This window comes from Genypterus blacodes, unplaced genomic scaffold, assembly GCF_046128005.1.
Source record: "Genypterus blacodes isolate CSIRO-AG114 ecotype Tasmania unplaced genomic scaffold, CSIRO-AGI_Gbla_v1 ptg000007l_1, whole genome shotgun sequence".
Taxonomy (NCBI): Eukaryota; Metazoa; Chordata; class Actinopteri; order Ophidiiformes; family Ophidiidae; genus Genypterus; species Genypterus blacodes.
The window spans coordinates 120,289-146,626 of record NW_027466821.1 but is presented as its reverse complement, the minus strand read 5'-3'; the positions used below and the strand labels follow the sequence as shown (position 1 = coordinate 146,626).

Sequence of the window (26,338 nt, the reverse complement as noted above, 5' to 3'; positions counted from 1 at the left end):
ATCACCATCATGCAACAGGAGTGCAAATCAAAGTTGGCCCACATTGGTTCACACTGTCAATCAAGCCTGTTCAAAACATGTACTCCATTTCTGGTTCTCCATTCATTTATTTCGCAACTGTTGTGTTTACCTTACTTACTTAATGGACACCTTTTGCTGTTTAATAATTTTTTTGAGTCGCATGTTGTGAATTAACTAGGGCACTGGGAGGTTGTTGCTTCTGTCAGCTTTTACTTTGAAAATCTGAATACGCTATTTTGCTTTTCTTTGAAAACTGAACACACACACACACACACACACACTCAAGGCGGAGTTTGTGCAGCGTTGGTGCCAAGGGTCTGTCGCCCCCCTACAAACACTCACACACTCGCTGGTGGGAGGTCTGCTGAGCTCCCCCTCGGTGTGTGCGTGTTGAAACAGCCGTCGCCGGAGCCTAAAATGGTGAAAGTTGCCGTGTAAATATGTAACGCAGCGGGGCGAAGAGTGGAAGTTTCCAGCGGGAGAAAGACGCTGGACTCCGGGGCGAACATGAGCGGGTCGTGGGCCTGCGGGCTGCTGTGGTGGTCGCTACTGGTCGGAGTCGAGCTGGCGTCCGGAGGTAACTGCGACTTTTCACTCTCTATCTTTGAACTTAAACTAAAAGATAAACTTAAATGGCAGCGCCTTTAATCACAAGTCCACCCTCATCTGTTTGAGTTAACTTGGACGAGTTTCTACAGTTAAGTGTTTCACATTAACCGGGAAGAGCCGAAGCGTGATTCTCTGCGTCTGTGCTGCTCTATTTGTGACACATTCAGGGTAGGTATCACTTTACAGAGGATTGTTCGACAGGATTGTGTGTGTGTGTGTGTGTGTGTGTGTGTGTGTGTGTGTGTGTGTGTGTGTGTGTGTCTGTCTGTCTGTCTGTCTGTCTGTCTCACAGCTCTTAACTTATTAACCTCAGTGTAACAGCTAAGATAATGAAATACACACCATCAACAACATACATTGTGCTCCACTGTCAACTCAAAAACACAAACCAGCTGTATTCTTCATATTATTACCGGTGAGTGAAACTATTAATCTTAATTCGTTTAATCAACAACCTTCCACAGCTGCTCTGTGCTGTAACCGCCCTCATGCTGCCACCTTATCCAGAGCAAAGCAGGGAGAACACAATGATGCTCAGCGCTCTGGAAGATCTATCTGCCTTAGAATGCACATGAATTCACTCTAAGCTAAGGGGAAAATACAATCTACAGTTCTAGATGTAAATTGTCATTCATGTAGGCGTTCTTCATCCTGGAAGTCTGATTTGATTGTGCACGCGTGTCACTTCAGCCGTGCTTTTGGGAATAAGGATTTATTTCTGAAAGCACTTTGTTCCCTCATTCATAGTACATTTGCATTTCCGGCCTGGACATGCTCAGACTTTACTTAGTGTGTGTTTAATACAGAGCATGAGAAAGAGGCCTGTGTTGAGAGAGCGGTGTCCTGGGCTTTAGTGATGAATCAACACAGTGGTATGACAGTCAACAAAAACCAAAGAGGCACTGAAGTCAAGTCGCATCCCTGAGTAGTTGTGTGTGGACTGAGCACACAGGCGGTGACAAGCGCTGGTTTGGCCCTCAAATTAACTGTAAGCGGGTGTTCACTGAAAGATCACTGACCTTGTTCTTGGAGGAGCGTTTGGTGAAAGATCAGTGTCACTGTCACAGAGCAAGTACCAGTGCAGACACCTAGATGAAAGAACAATGTGAAATCACCTCCTGTGTCTGCTGTGTCCTGATGCTCTCTACTGCTCTCTTTCATTTACATACCTCGCCACAGCTAGAACGCTTGAAGAGAGAGCAGCTCTTGCCAAAGCTGTCACATCTTCAAAAACTATGCTGCTTTTATACATATTCCCCGAATGGGAAGATATAGTTTGCACAAGAATGTCTCATTGGTCTTATTGGCTCATGTGTCAATTAAATCTATGAAATCATTTCTGCAATAACCTGCCAACTATTAGGCAACTAAGTAGGACGACAAACAAAGCCAGAGGCATGAATATTTTCTCCCACCACTGATTTTAATGCTTTAGCAGCTCTCAGATGATCTGCTTGCTCATTGGAAAGACCCAGGCTGTGACCCTAAACATGAGCTGCAAGGCGGCAGTACATTAAAGCATGCGTGTTCATCGGTTTGAATTTAAGGGGAGAATGGCTTCATGGCCTGTTTTCAGACACAATTCCCCCTGTGATGTGGGTAAGAGTCAGTCAGCCAGTCAGGACTTGAGGTAAAAATAGGAAAGGACAATAAATTCAGTCACAGTGAGTCAGGCTCAGAATTACAAGAGCCTGAGGATGAAGGAAGCCGCTTTGTAGCCACGGGCCAATCAATGTTGACTATTTCTGGCTGTATTTAATATTTTCCTAACAGAACAGAAGTCACATTACATCTGACCGTCCAGTGATGACGGAGCACCAATGGCTTTTTAGGGAGAGTTATACTTGGCATGGAAAGGGAACAAACAGCAGATCCCCCAAATTACTCGGAAAAAAAGAGATGTTACAAACATACACACACACACACACACACATCCTTCTACATATTGGTGATTGATCAATTAGTAGAGGGTCTGGAACACTATTTACTATACAACAAGTTGATTAGATTAAACATCCCAACTCTGTGTCTTTGCTTGTGCAGTCGCTCCTGCTGACATGTTCCTTGTTTGGATTTAAGACATTTTTAGTTTTGAACTCAAAGATTGTAGTATTTTTATATGTATTATAAGATTTTGTAGTCTTCTCTTACTAAGTATTCAGTTAGCAAAAGTACTAATTGATTTCCCTGATTAATACTTAAATGGCTGCCTCAGACTGCACAGTATTGTATTTGGTCAATTGATTGATTCATTAGTGCATTAACCCTTTTTAGGAGAGAAAACATGCACAAACTCACATTAACTGGATCTCACTTTGCCAGTGAGTCACTAGGGACCATTAGCAAGAGGCCGTTCTTGCCCTTAGGTCATGAACCACAAATAACGCATAATGTGGGCGACAGGCATTTCTGTACAGATGATGAAGATGTTTGTTACTCTTTGAATATGCGTGGGACTGTGGAACTCATTAAAAACAGTGAACTGGTGGTGCCCAGGCATGAAGGCGAGATGAGAGCGCTTCAGAGCACGTTAGCCCAGATTACAGGGTGATGTGAAATGGCAGGGAGGCGAGGTAGAAGAAACAGCTGGGTCCATCTGCCACGCCGGCTCTGGAACATGGGCTCTGAGACAATGCGGGGATGTCAGAGCCTTTCATGTTTAGGTTGAAGGTTCTTGTCAGGGCAGGGCGAGCCGGAACATGTCTAACTCTCTCCTCGCTGCATTCGCTGCCTCAGTTTGGATACTGTTGTCGTTACTTAATGGTGAAATAGTTTTTATTGATGAAATTCAAATGTGTTTCCTGCAGTTTAGGATATTGCAGAACAACTTTTTTTGAAGTCATAAATCCAAGACCCACGACATTAACCTGCAATTTTAATAAAAGCTGATGCTCTGTTTTTCCTTAAGGTGGTAATTTTAGTGTTTAGTGTTTTAGAGTTAAAGCTTTAAGACATCATAATTGCATTTTCATCTTCCTGGATCAAGGATGGGAAAGAAAGTGTAAACACAACTGGCCCACCAGGAAGGCTCAACTTATCTGAGCCATAGAATCTTGCAAGCATTCCTTTGAATCAGGTGTGAGGTATAATTTACAGTGTGTGTGTGGGGGGGTTCTATCTACACAGTCTCTTTCCCACTTATAAAGAACAACCAGGATGATCATTAGCCTGGCTTTGCACATGTACAGTAAATGTCACATGTTGGCTATATGAAGACTATAATGCTTGAGCTGACTAGTATTGTTCTCTGTTTGCTTTATTCACTCCTGCTGCACTTTTCATTCTTGTTCTCCTTTGTAAATCAAATTCAACTCGGCTTGCTTTGAATGAGGGATGATGCACCTAGCAGCCTCAAAGCAGAATCTAAGCTGTACATCCTTCCTCTCCGTCCCCCACTCCTGTGCCTGTCTGCTGTGTGTCTATATGTCTCTAATCATCTGTCCATCCTTCTCCAGCTTCCTTCTATGGCGATGGGTTTGTTCAGCTCAAGGCGGCGGAGTCGTCCGACCATAATGAGCTCCGCATCCGCTTCCGAACCTCCAGCTCCAGTGGCCTGCTGTTTCTAGCTGCCGGCCAGACCAACTACTTTCTAGTGGAGCTCCATGCTGGTCGCCTGCAGGTGGGTACATCCATGCAATACGAGCGTATGTGCTCAAGCATGTATATTGTAGGCACACACACACAGACGTGCACATCCATCTATTGTACATGTATACATTAATTACACAAGGCTTTGTGCACTGACCACCAGCAGCTATTTGTCAATCTTGGTTGACAGTGTCATTTTCAGTAAAACAAGCAGACATGCGTGATGTGATTGTGAATATGTGCATATGAAAAGCAACTTCAATGATTTGGACGTACTTCTAGTCTTTAGGCATTAATGATGCTAGCCATAATGATGTTGTGACTTGCTTTGTTACTCCTCATTGTTGCTTTTGTCTCAATGTGGTTGAACAGTTCATAACCAACAGACAGTTTGGTCTCATTTTCCTTCATTAATTGAAGTCTACAGTATGATTAAGTAGATGCTTAAATAAGAAAAATTCCAGAACATGCAATGCATACTTCTGAAGCTTTAGTCTTAGTTTGATACCAAAAAAACATTCACTGTAGCCCCACCAACTAATAACCCGGATGGATTTATGTCCCCAGCTGGACACACTATATTTGGCACATCGATGAAAGACATTTGTCTTTCACAGTGAAAGCTAAATGGACAGGTGTGCTGTTGCGACCTTGTAACAAGCACACAGACTCAGGAAACACAAAGATTGTCCTGTTACGCATTTTTGCAAACTGAAAAAATGATTGTAAATAAGATTCTATCTATAAGACTTACACTGCTGGGAATGAATCTCACTGACAGAGCCGCGTTATTGCGCTTCAGTGAGCGTCCCTTTTCTTACGCTGGCACAGGTCACCAAAAGGAAGGTTTTTTTTCTGGTCGCCCTCAGGCTTGGGGTCTCATTCCATGTTAGTCAAACTGGGGCTTTGCTCCACTGAAACATTTTCATGAATAGTTGGGACTCAGCAGCAAGCCTTGACAAGCATGTCATCAAAGTGCAGCACTACTCTGAGATGGTGACATGACGCTGAGAGGACATACCTGAAGGCTAAGACATAATAGTGCTCTTACTGCTTGAAAATACAGACACAACTGTGTCTTAACACCAGGTGACATCATGGAATATGTGCTTCCTTAATGCTGTTTCCACGTTTCCAGGTGTCACAGTGTCTTAAGTAATATCAGAAGCTATACTATGGAATTCTTTTGGTATTCTGGAAATATTTTAGATGGGTGGTTTGTGTGTAAGAATCTACCTATTATATGCTATGTAATTATTTAATATATATTTCAGACACTATTTTCATATATCATTGTAAGATCGCATACAAAAATGAGTGCCTATGACTTAATAATTATATGTTTGATTTTATTTTTTAAATGTCTGATTGTTTTTATTATTAAGATATAGATGATATTTTAAATCCAGGTGTTTTTGCTTATTGTCTCAGATGAAACTGGACCTGGGATCTGGAGAGCATGTGTTACACTCAGACAGAGGCACCCAGCTCAATGACCTGGCATGGCACGCTGTGGAGGTCCACCATGTGCAACACGATATCACTCTAACTGTGGACAAGAACTCTCACACTAGCATTAAAATGTCAGGCTCCCATCACAGTCTCAACATTCTGGATGGTCTCTACGTTGGAGGCTCAGGTGGGCTAGACAGACTTTACCTTCCCAGAGACCTGAAAGGCTTCCGTGGTTGTATGGAAGAGGTGGTCTTCAACAAACATGACCTACTGACATCACTGAGGCCATACAGTGGATTCAAGAATGTTCATGAGGTGTCTCTTGGCTGTAGTCCCCAGTTCTTTGCCAGTGAGGAAGACCCTATCAGCTTCTTCAGCTCCAGGGCATACATTTCTCTTCCACCCTGGAACACTCAGCAGGAAGCAGTGTTCGAGTGTGTTTTGCACACTTCGGCCAAAGAGGGAATTATCCTGTATAATTCGGCCAGAGATGGGGGCTTTGTGGCTCTGGAGATTCAAGATGGTTTGCTGATGGCTATTGTTGGTAAAGGTGGACATAAAACTGAACTTCGGTCCCTTACATTTATAAATGAAAGGAAATGGCATTCTGTCAAGTTGCACCTCAGTTCCAAAAGCCTGGAGTTAACTGTTGATGGTGAGATGGTGAAAACCAGCATTGGCTCTAGATCTAAGGGGATTCAGCCAAAAGGCCCGCTTTTTGTTGGAGGTATCGATGACAGCACCCGATCAGAGGTCAGAAATATGGGGCTGCTCTCCGTGTCTGGAAAACGCATTCGAGGAGGCTCCTTTAAGGGATGTTTGAAGAATATCAACGTGAACAGAGTGAAGATGGGTCTCTCCAACACTGTAGTAACTAAAGATATCTCAGTTGGTTGTGAGCCAGAGAAAGAACCAGAACCATTGACCACAGCCAGTCCAACAAATGTTCCAGCATTCTGGTTTGATCCTGTGACACCAACACCTTTGCTTCACATGTCCACCCTTGCAAGTGGCTTGGACAGAAGGTATGGCTTTAATTTTGTGCAGCTGAAAAACTTGGTGGTACCTGAGGGTGGCCGAGCATCTCTTGAGGCCAAACACATTAAGGTTCTCCTGGACTTCAAGAAGCTTGGCATTCGCCAGTCGCAGATTATGTTCCGTATTAAAGAGCAGCCACTGCGTGGTCACATAAGGCTTGATGTCGATCCGGATCAGGAGGAGAACACTTTCAGCATGTTGGACCTTTGGCATGAGCGAGTCATGTACATCCATGGAGGCTCAGAAGATCCAGATGATGTCTTCATGTTTTCAATTTATTCTAGCAGTAGAAAACAAGTTCCTGATTATTTAAATGGCGAGAAATTATACCGCTACGATATTACCGTGACACCCACCAATGATGCGCCTGAACTGAGTCTTCCTGAAGGAAATCTGTTTGTCCTGTTGGAAAACTCAAAGAAACGCCTAACCACTGATGTTCTTAAGGCCACAGACATTGACAGCAGCAATGACAATCTCATCTTCTCTGTACTTGGGAACCTGAATGCAGATGCAGGATATTTGGAAGTTGAAGACAATCCTGGTATTGCAGTGATGTCCTTCTCTTATTCAGACTTGGAGGAACTGAAGGTGTACTATGTTCACACAGGTGTAAGAAACTCAAGGATAGTGCTTCGGGTCAGTGACGGGGAAAAGGTCAGCAACACCGTGGTTCTAAGGGTAATGGCTGTAGCACTGGACTATAAGATTGCCAACAACACAGGTCTTGAGATTGTTCAAGGAGAGATGGCTATGATTGGTTCAAAGCACCTGGCAGTGGAAACCAATGCTGTGAAACAGGTTGTAGATGTCCGTTATGATGTAATCGACGTACCACAATATGGAGAACTCCAAAGACTTCACTCAAGTGGTGAATGGAGGCCTACTGATTCGTTTTCCCAAAGGCTTTTAGAAAAAGAGCGTCTTAGGTATGTTAACACTTTTCAAGGAATTCAGACAGCCAATGCCACTGATTACTTTAAGTGTAAAGTAAATGTGGCAGCAAGAGCGACCACTGAATTGCTCTTCCCAATCACAGTGAAATGGGTGAAATACAACCTGGTGAGGAATATAATGGTAGAAATGGATAAAGTTAGAAAGTTCACACTGGACTCTGAGTGTCTTTTTGCCACGGTTAAAGGTGTGGCCCTTTCAGACGACGACCTTTATTTTAGGGTTCTGGCCACGCCAAAGAAAGGTAAACTTCTTCTTGATACAACTATTTTGAGGAAGAACACAACGTTCAGCCAAAGAAATGTCACAGACCTGAAAGTACATTATGAGCTAGTTGACAGACCTTACGAAGACACAAGTGACAAATTCAGATTCCAACTGTTTTCCAAACATGCTCAGTCGGAAAGCTATGATTTCCAAATCTCCATTAAGGCTGATGTCAATAGTGTTTTTATGAGAAATGATGGCTTCTTGGTTCTGGAAGGAGAAAGTAAATTGATCACCAAAGATGAGTTGTTTGCAGAGACCTTGAGTACAAAGGCCATGTACTACACTGTCATAAGTAGCCCCAAACATGGAAAGCTAGCCCGCATCAGTCAGTCAAATTCCAATGCTAGCTATAATAACATCTTAACATTCAGCAATCAGGATATACAAGAGGAACGTATCATGTACATCCATGATGACAGTGAAACAACTTGGGACGAGTTCACGTTCATCACTTCCACCAGCCAGGAGTTCAAATCCTCCATCGCAGAGGATGAAATTGGCTCTAAAATCGGAACATTCAACATCTCTATCCAACTAGTCAATGACCAAAAGCCAGTTCGTGTTATTGATAGAGTTTTTCATGTTGTAAGGAATGGACAGAGGTTACTGACTGCAGAGGATTTGCTTTATCATGATGCAGACTCTGATTTTGATGATAGCGAGTTGACTTACACCCGGCGTGGAATCCCGATGGGAGACTTGGTACTGGTCAATGACACGTCTCATCGGCTCTTCCAGTTCCGCCAGAAGGATTTGGATGAAAAGCGAGTGCTGTTTGTTCACAAAGGTGTTAGCAATGGAAGGTTTGTGCTCTTTGTCGCCGATGGGAGACATTTTGTCTCGGGTCTTTTGGACATCAGTGCGCACGACCCTTTCCTTAACGTTGGCAACAACACTGGCTTACTCGTTCAGAAGGGACAATCAGTCATCCTCTCAACGACTAATTTAAGTATTGTATCAAACCTGGATATCAGAGATGATGGGGAGGTCATCTTCAAGTTGAGTGAGGCACCCAAATATGGAGGACTTTATCACAATGAAAAGAAGGTGGAGTCATTCTCACTGTCTGACCTAAAGAACAGGTTCATGTCCTATGGGCACAATGACGGCAAACATCTGGCAGACTTTTTCAATGTAACGGTGAAAGCAAAAGACCTTCAGCTTGAAGTGAGGATCAATGTGAAGGTTTACCTGGAGAGTCACCAGAGGCCACCAATTGTGCAGCACAACAACACTTTACTGGTGGAAGAGGGAAAACCAGTGAAGGTTGATGAAACTAAACTTGAGGTGAGAGTTTCAGATTGTGTAATTCTCAATGTATGTACCTATACTGTGGTTTTAAATTCTAACTGACAGCCAGACATTTTAAAGCTGAGTTGTAAAAGCCAGTGTTTGTTTTGCTTTTACCATGATGGCAAGTTACATCAGGAATCAAAATGAAAAATAAACTTTACTGACAGAGGGAACATTTCAGATTTAACAGCTGAGTACATTTTGTGGTCGCTGCAGGTCACTCATGAAGACAACCTGCCATCTGAGATTGTGTTCACAGTCCGGGTAGCTCCATCTCACGGCTTCCTGAGACGTTTCGTGGAAGCTGAGGAGCGCTACATCGGGACCAAACTGTCCCCTGTCAAGACTTTTACCCAAGAGGACATTAATGCCGGAAACATCCAGTACATGCAGGTAGAAGCCAACAAGGTCAATGACACCTTTATCCTGGATGCCACCAATGGGGTTACTGATGTCACTGCCATCAGGATGTCTGTTGACATTATCCCACTCTTCATCCCGCTGCAAGTATCCAATTTCACCCTGAACGAGGGCGCCTCCAAGGCACTGACACAGGATGTGCTGAAAGTCACAAACCGACACTTTTCTGGAATCAATTTCCTGTATAGTTTGACTGACAGCCCTCAGCACGGACACATTGAGCACTCTCGCCACCCAGGGGTGCCCATAACCTCTTTCACCAGGAGGCAGGTAAGATATGCTCTCAAAACATTATTGCTGTATTAACAATAATTTGAACACGTGTACTTTACTCTTTAGCAGTAATTGATATGTAGTGCTGAATCAATTATCCAATCGACAATTAAAATGAGAACATTATTTGAATGTCTGTTGATTATTGAGTGTCGATCAATCCAAGTGGTGTTTCCAGATTCAGATGTGATGAGTTGCTGTTTTCGACTGTGATATCACTAAATGATTATGTGGCTTTTTCGTGGTTGTGCAGACAAAGGTAATCATTATTTGCAGGCCTAGATTAATGTGTATTATTTGCACCTGTCAATAGTTCTGTGTGACTGATGAGGCCTAGTTTTTGTTTGCATTTGTCTTTGCTGCCCTGTGGTTCTTTATTCATGAATTATCCATAATCTGTAACCAGGTGGAACATGAATTCATTTACTACGTCCACGACAGCAGCGAAACCTTGGATGACACCTTCGCTCTCGTAGCCAACGACACAGGCCTGAGGAAGCAGAGTGAGGCCCAGACGGTGTACATCCAGGTTACTGCTGTCAACGATGAGCCTCCTGTTATCACTGCCAACAGGGTCCTCAGGGTGAGTCTGCTTTAGTTTGCTGTGTTTAAACCCGGGACCTTACCAGCAGGTGAGGCACTATCGTTTTCTCACACACAGTTTTCATGTGGGCAATGTTGAAAGTTGTCTGGATCGGAGAAACTATGTTTGCTATGTGGAGGAGGGTCCAGTGGGGCCTGGCAGCACAGCCTCGGCCTTGCAGGAAGCATAAAACACTGCTAAAGTACTGAGCGCTCAAGCAAAGTCGTAGTTTTGAAGATAAATCACGGCTGTTCTGACATTCTAAAGCAGCCGTGCTTCTGCTTAAATGAAGTAGAGTTGCTGCTTTTGATGACCTGGCTGGAAATGACTTCTGAAGCTTCTTAGGAGCAGAGCAGACTATTGCAAACACGTCACTTAAATTTCATCCGTTCTCAGTAATCCGGCTATTGAGTGACATGCTGGTATGGCCTCGGAATAGCAGCACTCACTACATGACCTTAATTCACGTGCATTCTGCCTTCATTATCTATTTATCCAAAACTGAACCCTACAATTTTCTTACTACTTGACGTGAAATAATACGCATACTTAACCTCTTAAAAACACATATATATATATATATATAGATATCCTTACATCAGACAGAAGCTGATCGAAATGTCCTGGCACTGAGCAGCATTGACTCGTGTTTGTCATTGTTAGTGGCTGCAGTTTGCTGCAGGTCAGAGGTAGAGCTCCCTATTGTCTGTCCAGCTTTTACGCCAAATACCTCAAATTCCTCTGAGAGTCCTACTCAGAGTGACATCTAAGTTTCACTGGGCTGAGGAACAACCTGAAGTTTATTCAATCAAAGCTTCTTCTTTTTTTTAAATCAGGAACTTTCACAGATACCTTCAGAAAGAGCTGTTGTTGACATCAGTGATTATTTTTTGACATACAGGCACGGATTTGGAAATAGTAATAGAAACTGGATCCTCAATGTCCACAAGGGGGCTCTCCACCCCTACACTTACTGTTGCATGTCAAACATCTATTGTAGAAGATTATAAAGGAATTGTTGATTTTGTTGCAAACGGGTTTTACTTTGCTACACAATTTAATGGATGATTAGTTTTGAAACAGCTTTGATGTTTGAATTCCGATATGGTGCAATGTGGTCAGTACCTAAAAGTCACTGAAGCATAAACAAGTGTCAGTTATTTTGTGCAGGATATCTATTTTACCAATGAAAAATACAAGTATCTCTGTATAACTCAGTCAGTAAAAGTAATGTTTGTACGCCCAACAAATAATCCACCCAACAATTAATATGTCATGAGAACAGAAGAGGGGACGTGGAAGTGACTAATGGGTTAGAAAAGGGAAGCGAACAGATCCATGCAGCCGTCACCTCATCACGCAGCACTGTTACCTTATGTGATGCACACTTTCCCATTGAAGCATTTCTGTACATATAGTCTATAGATGGAAGCATTGATCAAAGGACCTTGAAAATGGCAATAAATAACCTCCAAACACCTGCTGCTTTCACTTAATACACAGCTGTCATGATGTCATCAGTGTCAACTATACTATTATATTACAGAATTGTGTGGAAGTAAAATATTAGGCAAACTATATTAAGAGATGCTGGGTTAAAACGCAATAAAAAAGACACAAGATGTCAATTATTTTTTGCAGGTGACAATAAAACAACCGAGGCTTATAAAATAAACTGAAAGCATAAAAAGAAACCTTTAGAATAGTTGAATTTTGGCAGTTAAGACGAACATAAATTGCTTGGATCAAAGATGTGTGTTTAGTTGTGTTTATAGTCTTGGCTGTCATCTTGGTCACTAAACCTGCAGCCTGGTGAGCAGCAGACGCCCCACCACGGCCCAGGGATTGATCCGGAGCGGGAGAGGCTGTTTGTGCAAATTGATCTCATGTGTCTCGTCTTTGATATTGGCGACTCACTGTTGTTTATCAGGCTGATCCTGCTGCGAAGTGGAAGATGACAGGAGGTTCTACTCATTTCCTGCCAGAGGAACACACACACACACACACGGGGAGCCGCAGAGGGAGGCTTTGGTGTTGTGTGAGTGTTGTGAAGTGTGTAGTGTCCTGTGTGCTGACTGGATGTGGGCTTCATAGGTGTTAATTGGAAAAGAGCCCCGTGTTGCTGTTCCAGTAAAGGCAGTGCAGTCAGAACGTGTAAACGGCTAAATGAGCGAGATCACTGCGATTCCACCTGAGCCTTTTATTTTAGGGCTGAAAGCGTTTGGACTTGTGTGTCATCATTGGTGGGGCACATTTCAGATCAGTTCAACAAGGAAGACATTTTTTATACGGTGTGTACAGTGTGTTTCTCTCAGTAATCCCTTCTATAGTGTAACAACTGCTGCAGAAACTTCTCTATCTTTATTGTAATTCAAACATTCTTCACTCTCTTCTCTCTCTACTCTTAATCTCAATGTGCAGTACACAGTTTTTTTAAGCTAAAATGATGTTTAAATTGCACTGTCCCTATTCAAAATAATGAAAAGATAAAAAAAATTTCCCAGCTCCTGACAAATGATTTTAATTTAGCTCAGAAATAGAAAAGCCAAACAGCTGTGACTGTGGTAAGAAATGTTGCTTTTTAAAGGCATTAACAGTCGCCATATATACTTCAATCCCATAGAAATAATACTATTATGAAACTATATACTACTATATATAAATTGTGTTTTTATCTCATTCATTTATGCATGAAGTATCGATGATCGAAATTGTTTACAGGCAGTGATTTTGTGTCATTCATCTTCACAATACAGTTTCAGAGGCCATATTCTCGTTGTTTGGTTTGTGCTGCAGGACCTGCAGAAATCACCAGGGAATTATGGGAATGGGGAGCTGTTATGTGTTTGTGTGTGTTGCAGCCATCATACGCAGTTTGTCTCTGGAGTGTCGGAGCTCCTGCCAAGTGTCTAGACGGTTCAGTAGTTTTCTATTGTGTGTGTCAATGAGTTTCCCTGTTCCTGGGTTAAGAAGTTACTGAGTCATGCTTGCTTCAGGCATCTGAACATAGATGGAAGTGAGCGTGAAGGGAACCTCAGCACTCGTCTGTAGTGGATCCAACTGTTCCTCTGTTTACACTTTTTATAATGGCTTTTCATTATTTTGTAGATTGACAGCTGTGTTTCAGTTGAATCACTGCGTTTAGTTGCCATAATTAGAATGAGGGAAAAAAGCTGTAATCCCCAAATCTCTCACTATTTTGAATAAACATTAATGCTTAATGCGCAAAAATTCCATTGATCCACAACTGATGCTTTGACGTGATGTCTTTTTTAGATTTGACTTTCCTTTAACTGCATGCTGCTTGTCCACCTTGTGTCCAGGTTTGGGTGTCCTCCGTGACAGAGATCAGGCCCGAGGATCTGCTGGCCCAGGACCTGGACACGCCCCCAGAGCAGCTCCACTTCATGGTGACGCCACCCAGCAACGGGCACCTAGCCCTGAAGATCGCCCCCATGAGGGCAGTGCTGAACTTCACTCAGGCCCACATAGAGCAGGGACAGCTGCTGTTTGTCCACAAAGGTACAGCCTATTTCTCATCACCTAGTGGTATAAGAAACAGGAGTATGTAGGAACATTTAATCTCCAAGTCTTTTAAATCAAATTAAGAAGCAATACTCAAATGAATATGAATAAATACTCCCTAATATACTAAAAAATACTATATTTTCGGTGAGTTGTCACTGGGACTTGTTGTTCCTTTGGTGGCCACTAGACAGCGCTGTTGACCCTGTATATTAGCCATTAAACTACATAAACCACTGACTGAGTTACAGCAGTTGGGAATGAATTGCAGGTTGGAGGTGATACTATTTTACATCCTGGTAAGAGGGGGGATAAGGTCTGTAAACATTTCCTGATGCCAGACACTGATATGACACGGCTCACTGTTCTGATTTTTATCTCCTTCTCCTTCGCCGGTGCTTGTACGACCAGTAATAATAGACTCTGCCAACCATACATGGTAAAGAATGTGTCTCTCTCTATACACACACAGGGACTAGCACACACATGATTGATGCACAGTTTAATTGAGTCATCCTTTTATTGTTTCAAGAATAAATCTTTGTTTTGTTGTTAGCATTTTGCTAACTTTGTAGTTTTACTTGAGGCTGTCATCAGGAATGCTGAGCAGGAAGCTGCTGCACATGTTTTGCAGATGCCAGCTCCAGTAACACGTACTCACAAAGACAAATGACAGTTGTATATGCATACATGTGGTGGAAATGCTGGATGTCATTCTACTTTTTTTTCCAGGCCTGGAAAAGTCAGAAAATGTGTTATTATTTTAATTCTTCTTGCTCTGATGGCTTTAATCTAATCAGAATCAAGACAGAGGCATCGGCCAATCATCGGCTAATCTGTGTTCAGAACCTGTAACAAAGAAAATGCTCTCTTGCACGTTTAGGCCTGCAGTATGAACAGAAAATGCCAACAAAATGTGCTTTTAGTAAAACGTCACCGTAAACATCCTTATTGTACAAATGGAATTTTTTACAGTATCTTAAGTATTACAAATCTAAACTGTGTATAATATGTGTGTGTAATGTATGTTATGTAAGATTTATACTCTATTTTGTTGTAGGTGCTATGTCTGGAGGCTTCAACTTCCAAGTCAACGACGGTGTGAACTTCACACCCAGGCAGATCTTCAGCATCACAGCCAGCGCCTTGGTTCTGAGTCTGGAGAAGAACCGCCCCCTTAAGGTGTTTCCAGGTAAATCCAAATCACCTTCAAGGTCAAGGAAAATCACATTTAAAACCTCACCTGATGTCAGCACATTCAGACACATGATACAGATTTCGAAGTTCTTATTTCCATTTTTGGTGGTGTTTGCATGTTGCAACATGCAAAAACAATTGATCCACTTCCACTCTCCCTTGCTGCAGCATGGACGCTCTGACAGCCAACACCCACAGGCTGCAGAACATGCTGCTGCTGGGGCGCATGCTCGCTCTCCTCCTGCTCTGTGGGTGTGTCTGGTCGAGTGTTGTACATGCTGATGTAGAAACATGTAGAAATAAGGTTTTCTTGCTAGGTCAGGGCTTACGGGTTTGTTCTACTGGATGAATTTCTATCGGCTTTAATGTCAAGTTACCCTCTATTGACAATGTGCACCACATACTACCTATTATATCACACAAATGAGGGAAAATAACCATTAAATGTTCTCTTAAGTATTGAAGTGGCAGCTGCTTCATAAAAAATGAACTGAAACCTTCTGGTAACTCAAAAGTATTGATTTCCCTTATATTTAGTTTCTTTTCTATCTGATACCTTTAATGCTGCTGAAGGGTGTGTGTGTGTGTGTGTGTCAGAAGTATTTCTCTTGGTCATCTGCTCAGCCTCTCTACAGCCCCTATGCTCACACTTCCTTTGGTTGAATAATTCAGCACCTCTCTTCTTATAGCCAAGTCATTAATTACCCCAAATGCCAGTCTGGTGAATCAGCTGCAGGTCATAACGTTTTAATGTTTCCCGCATTTAATGTTTGGAGCTAAGAATAGGCTGACCAAAGCCTTGCACACACATTTCAGGTCTTTCAGTTGCCTCATTTGTGAGAGCTGGCCAGCTGAGTGGCTACTTGAAAAGCTGCGGCTCTGCGTGTGTGAGGCGACTCTGTGTGTGTGTGAGGCGGCTCTGTCTGCGCTCTGTGCCAGGCTGGGCAGAGAGGGGCGGGCAAACTGACAGCGAAGGCTTTTGATGTCGTGATGGGTAGCATGAGACGCTTTGATACGGCTTTAGGGGCGATTAACCCCTGGAACTCTTGATGTTTCCCCCCTTAAATGTAGAAAAGAACCAGCAGCAGCTCTTCTCTATGCTCTCTCTGTCAGTGTGGTGGCAACTGCACCTTCGAATTATTGATGTAAAACAAACAAGAATTAAATGTCTGTTAAGTTAACGATTACATATCCACTGTAGATTATTAGAATGAATGAATGCTGAATCTCTGCAGTGAGAATAGGGCTGCTAGTCTGCTTCTTGTTGTTATATTCTCTTTTTGTCTTTTCCATGTATTATTGTCCCATTCGGTGCATATTCACGAGGTGTTGCTTGTGAAATGTCAGCCGGTGTTTATCACAGGCGTGTGCACATTTGTATCTCTCACACAGGCTGAACCGCTCTGGCGACTCTGTCCTGTTTTCATTACCTTCCTGTAGGTTTTTAGTCAGCTGTCTGGATGAGCTATTTTAATGTCTTTGGGCACATGATGACTCGTCTCGTCCGAGCGACGACTGAAAAATCCCCCAGCTGCCAGAAAATAATGAGCTTTTATCAGGGAGCTGTTACTGCATGACGCACTCCTTCGTAGGATTTTGACATTTTACATGACAAGTCAAGAACAGTGTCACAAGTATCTGACGTTAAAGTAGAAGCCTTCTGCTACAGATGAACTGTCAGATAGGTTTCCACTGTCAAAGAACAGAAAGATCCTCTCCCTTTAGTGCACGAGCGGAAAAGTTTCCCATGAGAGAAAGACAAGGATGGTGGGAGTGATGAATGAATTCCTCTGTGCTTTGACCCCACTTCTCTTCATCATTGCCTCACATCGTTTATCAGCAGTCTTTTTTAGCATATTCACAATCTTCTCGGTGACAGTAGACTGGGATGGGAATCTAAGTAATTCATCTCGAGAAGAAAAGAAACTCTCAGGGTTCAGTCCTCATCATAGGAGTTTTCTCAGCCCTGTTTTATATCCCATTTTTGGATTTTATATAAGATTCAGTGTTGCTGTTGGACAGTGTCTGCACTCGAGCTTTAATTTAACACATCAAAGGACTGTCATCCGCCTATTCCAGGCCCTGTTTGCATAATTTGGAGTCAAAAGTTGTGAAACGCTTCCTGAGGGGAAACTTTTATTTGGTAGGTTTTTACAGTGTGGTCACGTCTAAGCTGAATACCAGACAGGACAAACCCCCACTGGAAAATCATCAACAAATGTTTTATGATTTATTAACCACAGCACCTTGTTAATCTGTCACTAAAATAAAGAGTGTCGCAACTCTGTGATTTTAATGTGTTCCGCTTCACATGTCGTCTCTCGGTCACTCTCAGGCTCCTCCACACCCATCACTAAGGAGGATCTGCTAGCAGTGACCAATGACAACAGCAACGCCTCAAAGCGCGTGGTTACCTACAGCGTGATTCGTCAGCCGAAGCTTGGACGGCTGGTGGCGAAGCAGCCTGATAACTCCACACTGGACATCTCCACTTTCACACAAGATATGGTTAGTAAAGGGCTGAATGGCCACATGATTGACATTATAAGGTCCAAACCAACAATCAAAACCTAGAATTTGAGATATCCCGCTAATGGAAAGACTACTGAAATCCTGTTTGAAGACATTTTAAAGCTGTAATCTCTACCATGGTGCCAAACCACAGAGGAGTTTACACAGCTGATCTCACTTGTCAATGTGGATGTTGTGCATGTGACCTTATATCCACTTGTGTTTGTTTACCTCAGGTGGACATGAAGGAGGTTATATACATTCAGTCCCCTATAGAGTCGGTGGGATGGGAAGCTATGGACTCCATGACCTTCTCTGTGGCATCACCGCCTGCTGCTCTGGACAGCCAGACCTTCAGAGTAGATATCTCCTTTGAGAATACTGGCCCTGAGCGCAACACAGTCCTGCTTGCAAACACAGGTATGAAAAATGCAGCTTTTTGTACTTTGTAGAATTTCGATTGGTGATGCATTTGAAGAAATTCTGATCCTGTCATTCCCGGTGATGTTTGGTTCCTTGAAAATGCCATCAGGTGCTGTAGTAACAGAAGGAGAGAGCATTGTTATTGACGAATCCAAGCTGGATGCCACCAACCTCATGTCTAAGCTGCCTACACCTCAGCGGAGTTCCTACGAGGTTTGGTTCCAGGTGAAATCTCTGCCTCAGCATGGCGTCATCGTGGTGGGTGAAAGAAACCTCACCAGGGAGAAACCCAACTTCTCCCAGTTCATCATCAACAAATATGGAATCACCTACCAGCACGACAACTCAGAGACGACCAGCGACGTCTTTGTCTTTAATGTGTGGCTAAATCCTAAGGGCAAGCCAGCACAACTAGAGGATAATGATTTTGTTGAGGAAGTGTTTAACATCACAATCACTCCTGTCAATGATCAGCCGCCTGTGCTTAAGACTAAAGCCCCAAGTCTGAAGGTGGTACAAGGAGATACAGTATGCCTCAGACCTGAGAACCTCAAAGTGGAAGATATAGACAATTCCCCCGACGATATCAAGTTTTCTGTGATTAGCAAGCCAAACAACGGTTATTTGGCTCTTGAAGGAAGCTTGAATGAGTCAGTTCTGGCTTTTACTCAAGCTCAGATCAATAACGGCAGTGTCTTCTTCATCCACGATGGGAGTCCTGCCTCAGGTGTGTTCTACTTCAGTGTCACCGACGGCCACCATAAGCCAATTTACAAACTCTTTAATCTAGACGTGACAGAAATCACAATTTCTCTCACCAACAACACTGGATTGACACTACAGCAGGGCGCTACTTCAGTTTCACTAACCCATAACAGTCTTGGGGCCAAGACCAATGGTAAAAACACAACCATTCACTATCAGATTACAAGGCGTCCAAATTTTGGCAAATTACTAAAGGACAGCCAGGAGGTGGAACAGTTTGAAGAGGTAGATCTACATTCTGGATGGCTGTCCTACCATATGACCTCACTTTCCTCTGGAGAAGACAGCTTTGAGTTTGTCGCCTTCACTTCAGAGGCAAACCTAACTGGACAGGTTGTGAACATCACAGTCGTTCCTTTGGTTCACACTGGTGCAGGCTTGAAGGTTCCCAATGGGATTTCTGTCAAACTTAACTCTGGCTTCCTGAATGCCTCCCAGCTGGCTAACATAAGTGACAGTGACCCTGTGTTTCAGATCATCTCCCAGCCAAAGTATGGGAAGGTGGTTCGAATCAAACCCAAAGTGTCCCCCCAGGCTGACTCCTTCACCTTCCAGGACGTGCTGCAGGAGGAAGTAGCCTTGGAGCTAAGTGCCAACATGACCGGAATTCAGGAGCTGAATGACTCACTGGTGTTTGTACTCAAAGCTGCAAACGTCCCGCCTGCCAGAGGGGATCTCCACTTTACCATTGTGCCGTATGACCCGGCACTTTTTCCAACCACAAAGAGCCCAATCCTGACTACATCATCTAGCCCGCAGACACCAATCCAGACATCCAGAAATGGAACTGCCATACCTGGCCTGTCCACAGCTTCCCCCTCCACCCAGCAAACAAGCAAAAGCCAGCAAAAGTTCAAGGGACGCAACCGCTGGGGGAACTCCAACCGAACTGACACTCTTGGTACGACTCTCGCCAAGCCACCCCTTGTGACAGAGGAGGTTCCCTTTAGAAACACGCCAGTTCGTGTAGAGTCCTACCCTCAGAAGAGATCCAATCCCCTCCTGGTCATCTTACCACTGCTGGCCCTGCTGCTACTCGTGATCATCTTTGTGGTGCTGGTCGTGCTGCTTCGACACCACAGGCAGAGGAAGCAGAACCCCGGCCCGCCAAGTGAGCCCCCTTCCCCAGTTCTCCCAAGCGCTCACTCCTACACGGGCCAAAGCCAGCGGAGCGCAGCAGTTCCCACGGTGACCGTCACTCCACTGAGACCCTCCTGCCCAAGTAGCCCTGTATTTGATAGGTTCGCGGCACCAAATCCAAACTCATCTAATGGCACAATTGACTCATCAATGCTCATAGGCTCTTGGAGCAATGGTTCACCCGGGGTATCCTCCGAAATTATTAGAACAGCCACTCCCAGTCTTCAGAGGAATCAGTATTGGGTGTGAGCTTGGGTTTAAGTGTGTGGCTGGGACGATCAATACTGTTAAGTACCAATCAAAATGCTTTCAGTGTAAAAATGCAATGTTTGTACAATTTTTAAAGGGTTTTTAAAGGAGAATATGGCATCCAAGGCAAGACTTAAATTGACATTAAATGGTGTCATTAAAGGCATAGAAGTCAAAGTAACGATATCAAAACATTTTGAATGGTACCCAATGTATTTGCTGGTGAATTCTGTTACAGGTGGTGGCATTTGAGTAAAACATGGTTATAAAATTACATTTGTCACATGTTTGGCTTTAAGATGGCAAATGAATGAAACGGTTAATGCCAAACTCATTTCACCCATTAAACTGATTAGCATTTGAACTCCATTAACTCTAATGGGAGGCACACACACCCTGTAAAACACTGGTTTACTGTCTATAGTATGTGGAGCCGGTACGACAAATGTTGTTCACTGGAGTATTTTAAAGCAGTTATACATGTGGTATATGCTAATCTGTGTGTGGTGACTCATATGTGTTTAATCAAGTCACTCGCATCCTTTCTTGGTCCTCATGCACGTTGAAGTCGCTCCCGTTGTGGGTTGTGATCGTCACAATGGTAGCAGACGCTGACTACAGCTCCAAACTGTGAATTACAAAGCCTGACACAGAGATGTACTGTCTAAGCATTTCTATTGATTGTGCACACTTTGTATTGTTATGTGTTATATATTATAGCATAGCAGCTTTTTTGTAAACTCAGGTATTTTGTTAACAGTCATTTACGTCCCTGTGTGATCTCCCTGCATGTATTGTCAGTAATGGAGGTTTGGGGAGAGTTTAGAATGGCTCCATCAATATTAGAGCTTCACAGTCCTGATCAAATCACACTGATTTAGAAATCTTAGCACTATTTTTCTTTTGGATGATCCTACTGTGGACAGTATTTTTATATTCTTATCCAGCAGTGATGCTAAATGTCGACACTAAACGTAAAGACTCATGCTGTATTCATTTTGGTTGATTCTCTCAAATCAGAGCTTTTACTAGAGGGAATACTGATACTAGAGGAAAACACCGATAATGGTTTGAGTTTTGTTAACTTGCTGTTTTAATCATTCACATAATGGTTTGTTTATGTCTTTCTAAGTCTATGTATTAATCTTACTCCCTATGACTGAGTAGGAGTTTTTGGGGAGATGGAGCTGCTAATCCTGAGGGGAGTGTGTGATGCGTGAGGCTCTAAATCCTGTTGGGAACGTCTGTGGGTTGTAATTCACTCTTTTGTTGGTTATATTCATCATTAATGACCTTATTTAACCTGTGTTATCAGTGGTAGTCCTGCTGTGGCCTTGTATGTTCACACACTGTCATAATGAAAGGTAAGAACCACTGTAAAACCACGTTTATGTTGGGAGCTGATTTTGTACTGAAGAGACGCATCTATCCAGTGTGTTAGATGATGTAACCGACTGTGGGAAAGACGAGTCATATTTATTTATACTGTATTTTTAATAAACTACATTTAAATGTCTGCTGTGTATATGAAGTCATATTTGTAAATCTCTTTCTATCAATATATCATAATTAATTCCCCTCTCAGTCTTTTGACAGTTCTCTCTCTCCTCCTCTCTCAGTAGAGTAGCAGTGCTTGCAGTCGATTGCCTTCCTGGTCTAACTTGTGCGTTAACATACACAGGACCAAAGAACAGATTAACAAAAGATTAATCACCACTGTCACTTCTTCCAGTTTCCTGTAATTACTCCTAATTGTGGTTTTGGTGCCTCCTAAAAGCATCTGCTTTGTCAAAGATGCACATTATCTCCACCCAGATGTGTGTTGTTGTTGCCAAAGTGGTCTCTAAAACCTTTCGGTGAATTCCCAACATGTAATGTGATTGAGAAAAGCATAAAGATCTTGGTTGAGCTGCTGAAGTGATGCAGCTGTGACTCATCCCACATGACTGATGGCTACTTCACGTTAGGAAACTCGTGTTTCTGACCCCTAACAGTGTGTTTGTGAGGGAGCATTTGAGAGGACAGCTTACCACTAATGCAATTTGTGTTCCTAAATTTACCCATTGCAGATTCGGCACTGAATGTCCCCATCAGCTGTAAATGAGTTCATAGGATGGGGAGCACAGTGTCATGTGTGTGCAGCAAAATAAGCAGAGAGGCCAAACAGAGGAACTTCAGACTGACGAGTCACTAAAGGAAACGCCTAAGACAACACTTAAGTTTACCAGGGACTTGGGACTGTGTGAGTGGCATATTGCTCTAATATAACCACCAGCAACGAGACAACAATGGGGGAATTGTTGTGATAAAAGCTTCTGAAGTTGTTTCTAACCTTTAATGAGGGCGTGATGTCACATCTGTCTCCGATCTTCCTCGGCAGCCATCCGGACTTCCGTGGAAGTCGCTGGTTGCCCAGAGAATCAGAACTCAGTTTTATAGATATATATGAGATGATTTTGTACAGTCTTTGCTACTAATTTAAAGTCATTTGCAACCCCTTGTGCTGAACTCAATCCAGGTAAAGTAAAGAGGAGCCAAAGTCCTAACTAGGTGATGTGAAATCAGTTCTTAAAAAGGCCCCAAAAGCCTTCAACACTGCAGCAGAGACAAAGAACACGATGTAAGAGCTCATTTGCTAATTATTACACCATGTTAGTTCGAAAATATTCCTTTTTTTCTCTGTGTGCCATTAGCCTCAGCAAGATGAAGTCGTAACGATAATTACAGACATTTCCCCCTGGCGTCATTTTGCCATTTGAAGCGAAAAAGTGCTCTAAGTGAGCATTTTAAAGTTTAAAGGGAGCTGCACAGAACTTTACACAGACACACAAGATGATTTTTCTCAAAGTGATGCAGGATGTAGAAGGTTTACACACAAACATATCCTGTAGGTGTATACTTGTATTTCCTGTACTCTCTTACTCCCCCAATTCCTGCAGAATCCATTTTTCTGGTGAAAACATCATTAACACTAACATGTATTCAGTGCAAAGACAGTCGGAGTTACACAGGCAAAGTTTCATGTCATCGCTGTCTTGAGCTTTTCAGGAATACGACATCTTTGTCGTCAGTTTTTGACAGTTTGGAGCAGAGCTGAAGCACAAAGAGGCTCAGCATTCCCACATCCGTCTCTTTACTGACCTACTTACTGTATCTGGGGGGAAAACACAGGATCAACAAAGAATAAGCCTGGAGACTTTGAATGATCTTACAGGAGTCTGCAGCACAGCTAATTTATCTGCTTTGATGTAAAATTAACAACATCAAAAAAATCATTAGCCAAGCTGTCTTACAACAAGTCTCCAATAAGAACTATAAGAGACACATATATGACAAAGGAGTCATGACTGTTACGGCAACTTCCAGTTAAGGCTGTGAACGAGGAAACTGGTATAGAGAAAACGCTGACTGGAGCGCATGTGGAGTGAGCAAGCGATGATGTCTGGCAGGAAACAATCACATGCTGGACAGTCAGAGGTCACAGCCTTAAATTATCATCACGACAGCTGCCTGGAATGTTTCACGCTCAGTTTCAGCCCCAGACGTCGAATTCCTGCTTCAGCTCGGCCTTTTAATTACAATATTGAGATAACAGAGATTTGTGTGAGTGTGTGTGTGTGTTTGTGTGTGTGTGTAACAGTTTGTCAGGATGATTTCTTGCCCTCAGATATTAGATCTCAGTGTGCTGGTGATAATTTAAGGCTTGTAATTGTGGGGCAGAGTGTAAGAGAACAATAGCTGCCTTGGAGACGCACTGAGAGAGACAAAAGGCTGTCCCGGCTCATTTGCTTTAATATGTTTCCAAAGAGACGAACCCAGATGTGTAATTGAATCACCTTAACTTCCAGTTGCTGTTTGCAGGGAAAGAATGTGTTTCATTCCTAAAAAAACACACACTTTTATCTCTGGCTACCAAACTGAGAACACAATCTGATACAGCAGCCCTGCTATAATGCTTATACTATTAAATAATACACCATATAATGTAATATGCACTCCACCACTAACGCCACCCACGAGCGCATTAGAAGGCCCGGATTTCATTACAACCTACATTATGATGGCAACCATTATGATTTAAACCATCGCACGAGTAACAATGTCCGCCGCCGTCACACAAACCTGCCATTGAGTTCATTCATGAAAGCTAATCAAGGCCTGTAAAATACTGCAGTGGGGTTCAGAATGTGGCGTGTTGGTGTGGAAAGCAACAAACGTTTGCCTTTAATGAGAAACGTCCCTAATCTGGCTCATTTTCCAAGTCTCTCATCTGGCACTGAAGTGAGTGTGTGTGCGTTTAAAGCTATTTAATTCATTGTCAGGCTTTACCCAGGTTTTTACGGCAGAGCGCCCACACAGTTCTACAGAGGGGGCGTGTGGTTCCAGAATGGTCTCGTGGCTTATTGGGTGATTTTGTGTGAGCCGTAAATTGGTTTGAGAATATTACAGTAAATCAATTACATGTGATCCTTCCCCAGGAACGCCTCTGCAGACTTCACATGAACAGAGCAGAAGACCAGTAAGCAGCACTGGAGGCTGCAGGAAGCTGCTGAAACTTCCTCAATTATAGTTGGATTTGCACATATTTAAAGAACCCAAAAATACAGAAGCACAAAACCCCTTCAAGTGAAGTTTCTGTGGTGACAAATTGGAGTTTCCCCTATTTGATTTCAGTCTATTTTTGCCTGATATATGATGATGCGAGGAATGTTATATATCTATGATTGTCGATATCCTGAAAGAACAAAAAAAGATGAATTTTGTGTACAGACAGTGTAAAAGTGGTATTTTCACCCTCCAGGCTTATGGAGTTGAATAGATTTTGCTCTAAATTGCGGCTTCTTTTCTGGTGTATGTGTGTGTATGTGTGTGTGTATAAATCAAATAGCCTCCACTTCTCACTGAGGCCAGGTGATCATTTGGCTGTACAATGCTCCAATTAAAAGACTTCCTGTCCTTGTACAACAAAACTTAAACTTGCGCAAATGTCCTCGGTGACCTGTAACGTCCCTGTAACTGAACGCTGCGGTTTGCTATTACCGCTTTTTGAATTGGGAATTTCATACATCTTTGTTTGCTTCTATAAACTTATGAAAAGTCAACCGTGCCATGCAAGGTTATAATTCAATATCCAATTCGTGCAGAACAAATGTGATGTTCTGGAAAGGTCCCAGTCAGTGTCCTTTAAAAGCCGAGGGCATCGACACACATGCCACTGTGTGACGTGAAGAGATTTGAGCTCTGAGTGAGAGAGTGGTTGTGTGTAGCAGTGGAGGGAAGTGGCTCTTCCCTGGCTGCTCCTGCTTGTTTATTGCAATTAGAGCTATAAATGAAACTCTCTGATGGGGGAGGGAGGGGCCAACCCACTCACAAAGACAAAAAGTGTGTGTGTGTGTGTGTGTGTGTGTGTGTGTGTGTGTGTGTGTGTGTGTGTGTGTGTGTGTGTGTGTGTGTGTGTGTGTGTGTATCTTGGAGAGCAGCCAGAGTGATGGGGGTGGGAGGGCAGTCAGCGTTTTTCAGACAACATGAGTGAGGCCCCACCGGAGTGAGCTTCCTGTGTGAGGACTATAAAAACAAAACCGGGGCTAAAGAATGCAGAGTGCTCTCACATTCTGGAACCTTCTGCCAGGTACAGACCACTCTATCCTCCTCTCTCCACTCCAATCAATGGAACATGCTGCTATTCCCATGATGAATGAAGCCGCACGAGGGGGGGGGGTTTATCTAATCAGGACTGGAGCCCTGACAGCTGCTTCTGGAGGCTTTACAGTAAGAAGGTGTCGGACAAAACAAACCACGCATGTTGATCTGCTCACGGAGGGTCCAAAATGGAAATGGTGTAACCTCAGGGCCACGTGATTAAGCTCAGTTAACAGTCACGTGAGTCTGGCAATCTGTGATGAGCGTTTCGTGTAATCACAGTGTGAGGCCGGTAAAGTTTCGCCGCATTGATGCTCTTCGGAAAAGGTCAAGGGTTCGAGATAAAATGAGGATATTTCCTCTGGGGAATATGAATATGCACGG

The 26,338-nt window shown here is 43.1% G+C and overlaps 1 protein-coding gene across 1 annotated transcript; it reads left to right on the top strand.

Annotated features, from left to right (window-relative positions):
* The first annotated feature begins 358 nt into the window (after positions 1 to 358).
* Positions 359 to 21,830, top strand: cspg4ba (chondroitin sulfate proteoglycan 4ba). The gene is made up of 10 exons (XM_076152855.1): positions 359 to 598; positions 4,086 to 4,249; positions 5,650 to 9,222; positions 9,445 to 9,918; positions 10,328 to 10,504; positions 13,828 to 14,026; positions 15,090 to 15,221; positions 17,562 to 17,734; positions 17,974 to 18,157; positions 18,270 to 21,830. Exons 1-10 carry the CDS (start codon positions 529 to 531, stop codon positions 20,312 to 20,314), a joined length of 7,191 nt encoding a protein of 2,396 aa, XP_076008970.1. The 5' UTR covers positions 359 to 528; the 3' UTR covers positions 20,315 to 21,830.
* Positions 21,831 to 26,338: the final 4,508 nt, after the last annotated feature.

What these genes read in the sequence shown, in the direction of transcription:
- cspg4ba (XM_076152855.1), top strand. Translation starts at nt 529, where the DNA reads ATGAGCGGGTCGTGGGCCTGCGGGCTGCTGTGGTGGTCGCTACTGGTC. An exon ending in TCCATGCTGGTCGCCTGCAG is followed by an intron (nt 4,250 to 5,649) that starts GTGGGTACATCC and finishes TTATTGTCTCAG; the next exon opens with ATGAAACTGGACCTGGGATC. An exon ending in CTGCCAACAGGGTCCTCAGG is followed by an intron (nt 10,505 to 13,827) that starts GTGAGTCTGCTT and finishes CCTTGTGTCCAG; the next exon opens with GTTTGGGTGTCCTCCGTGAC.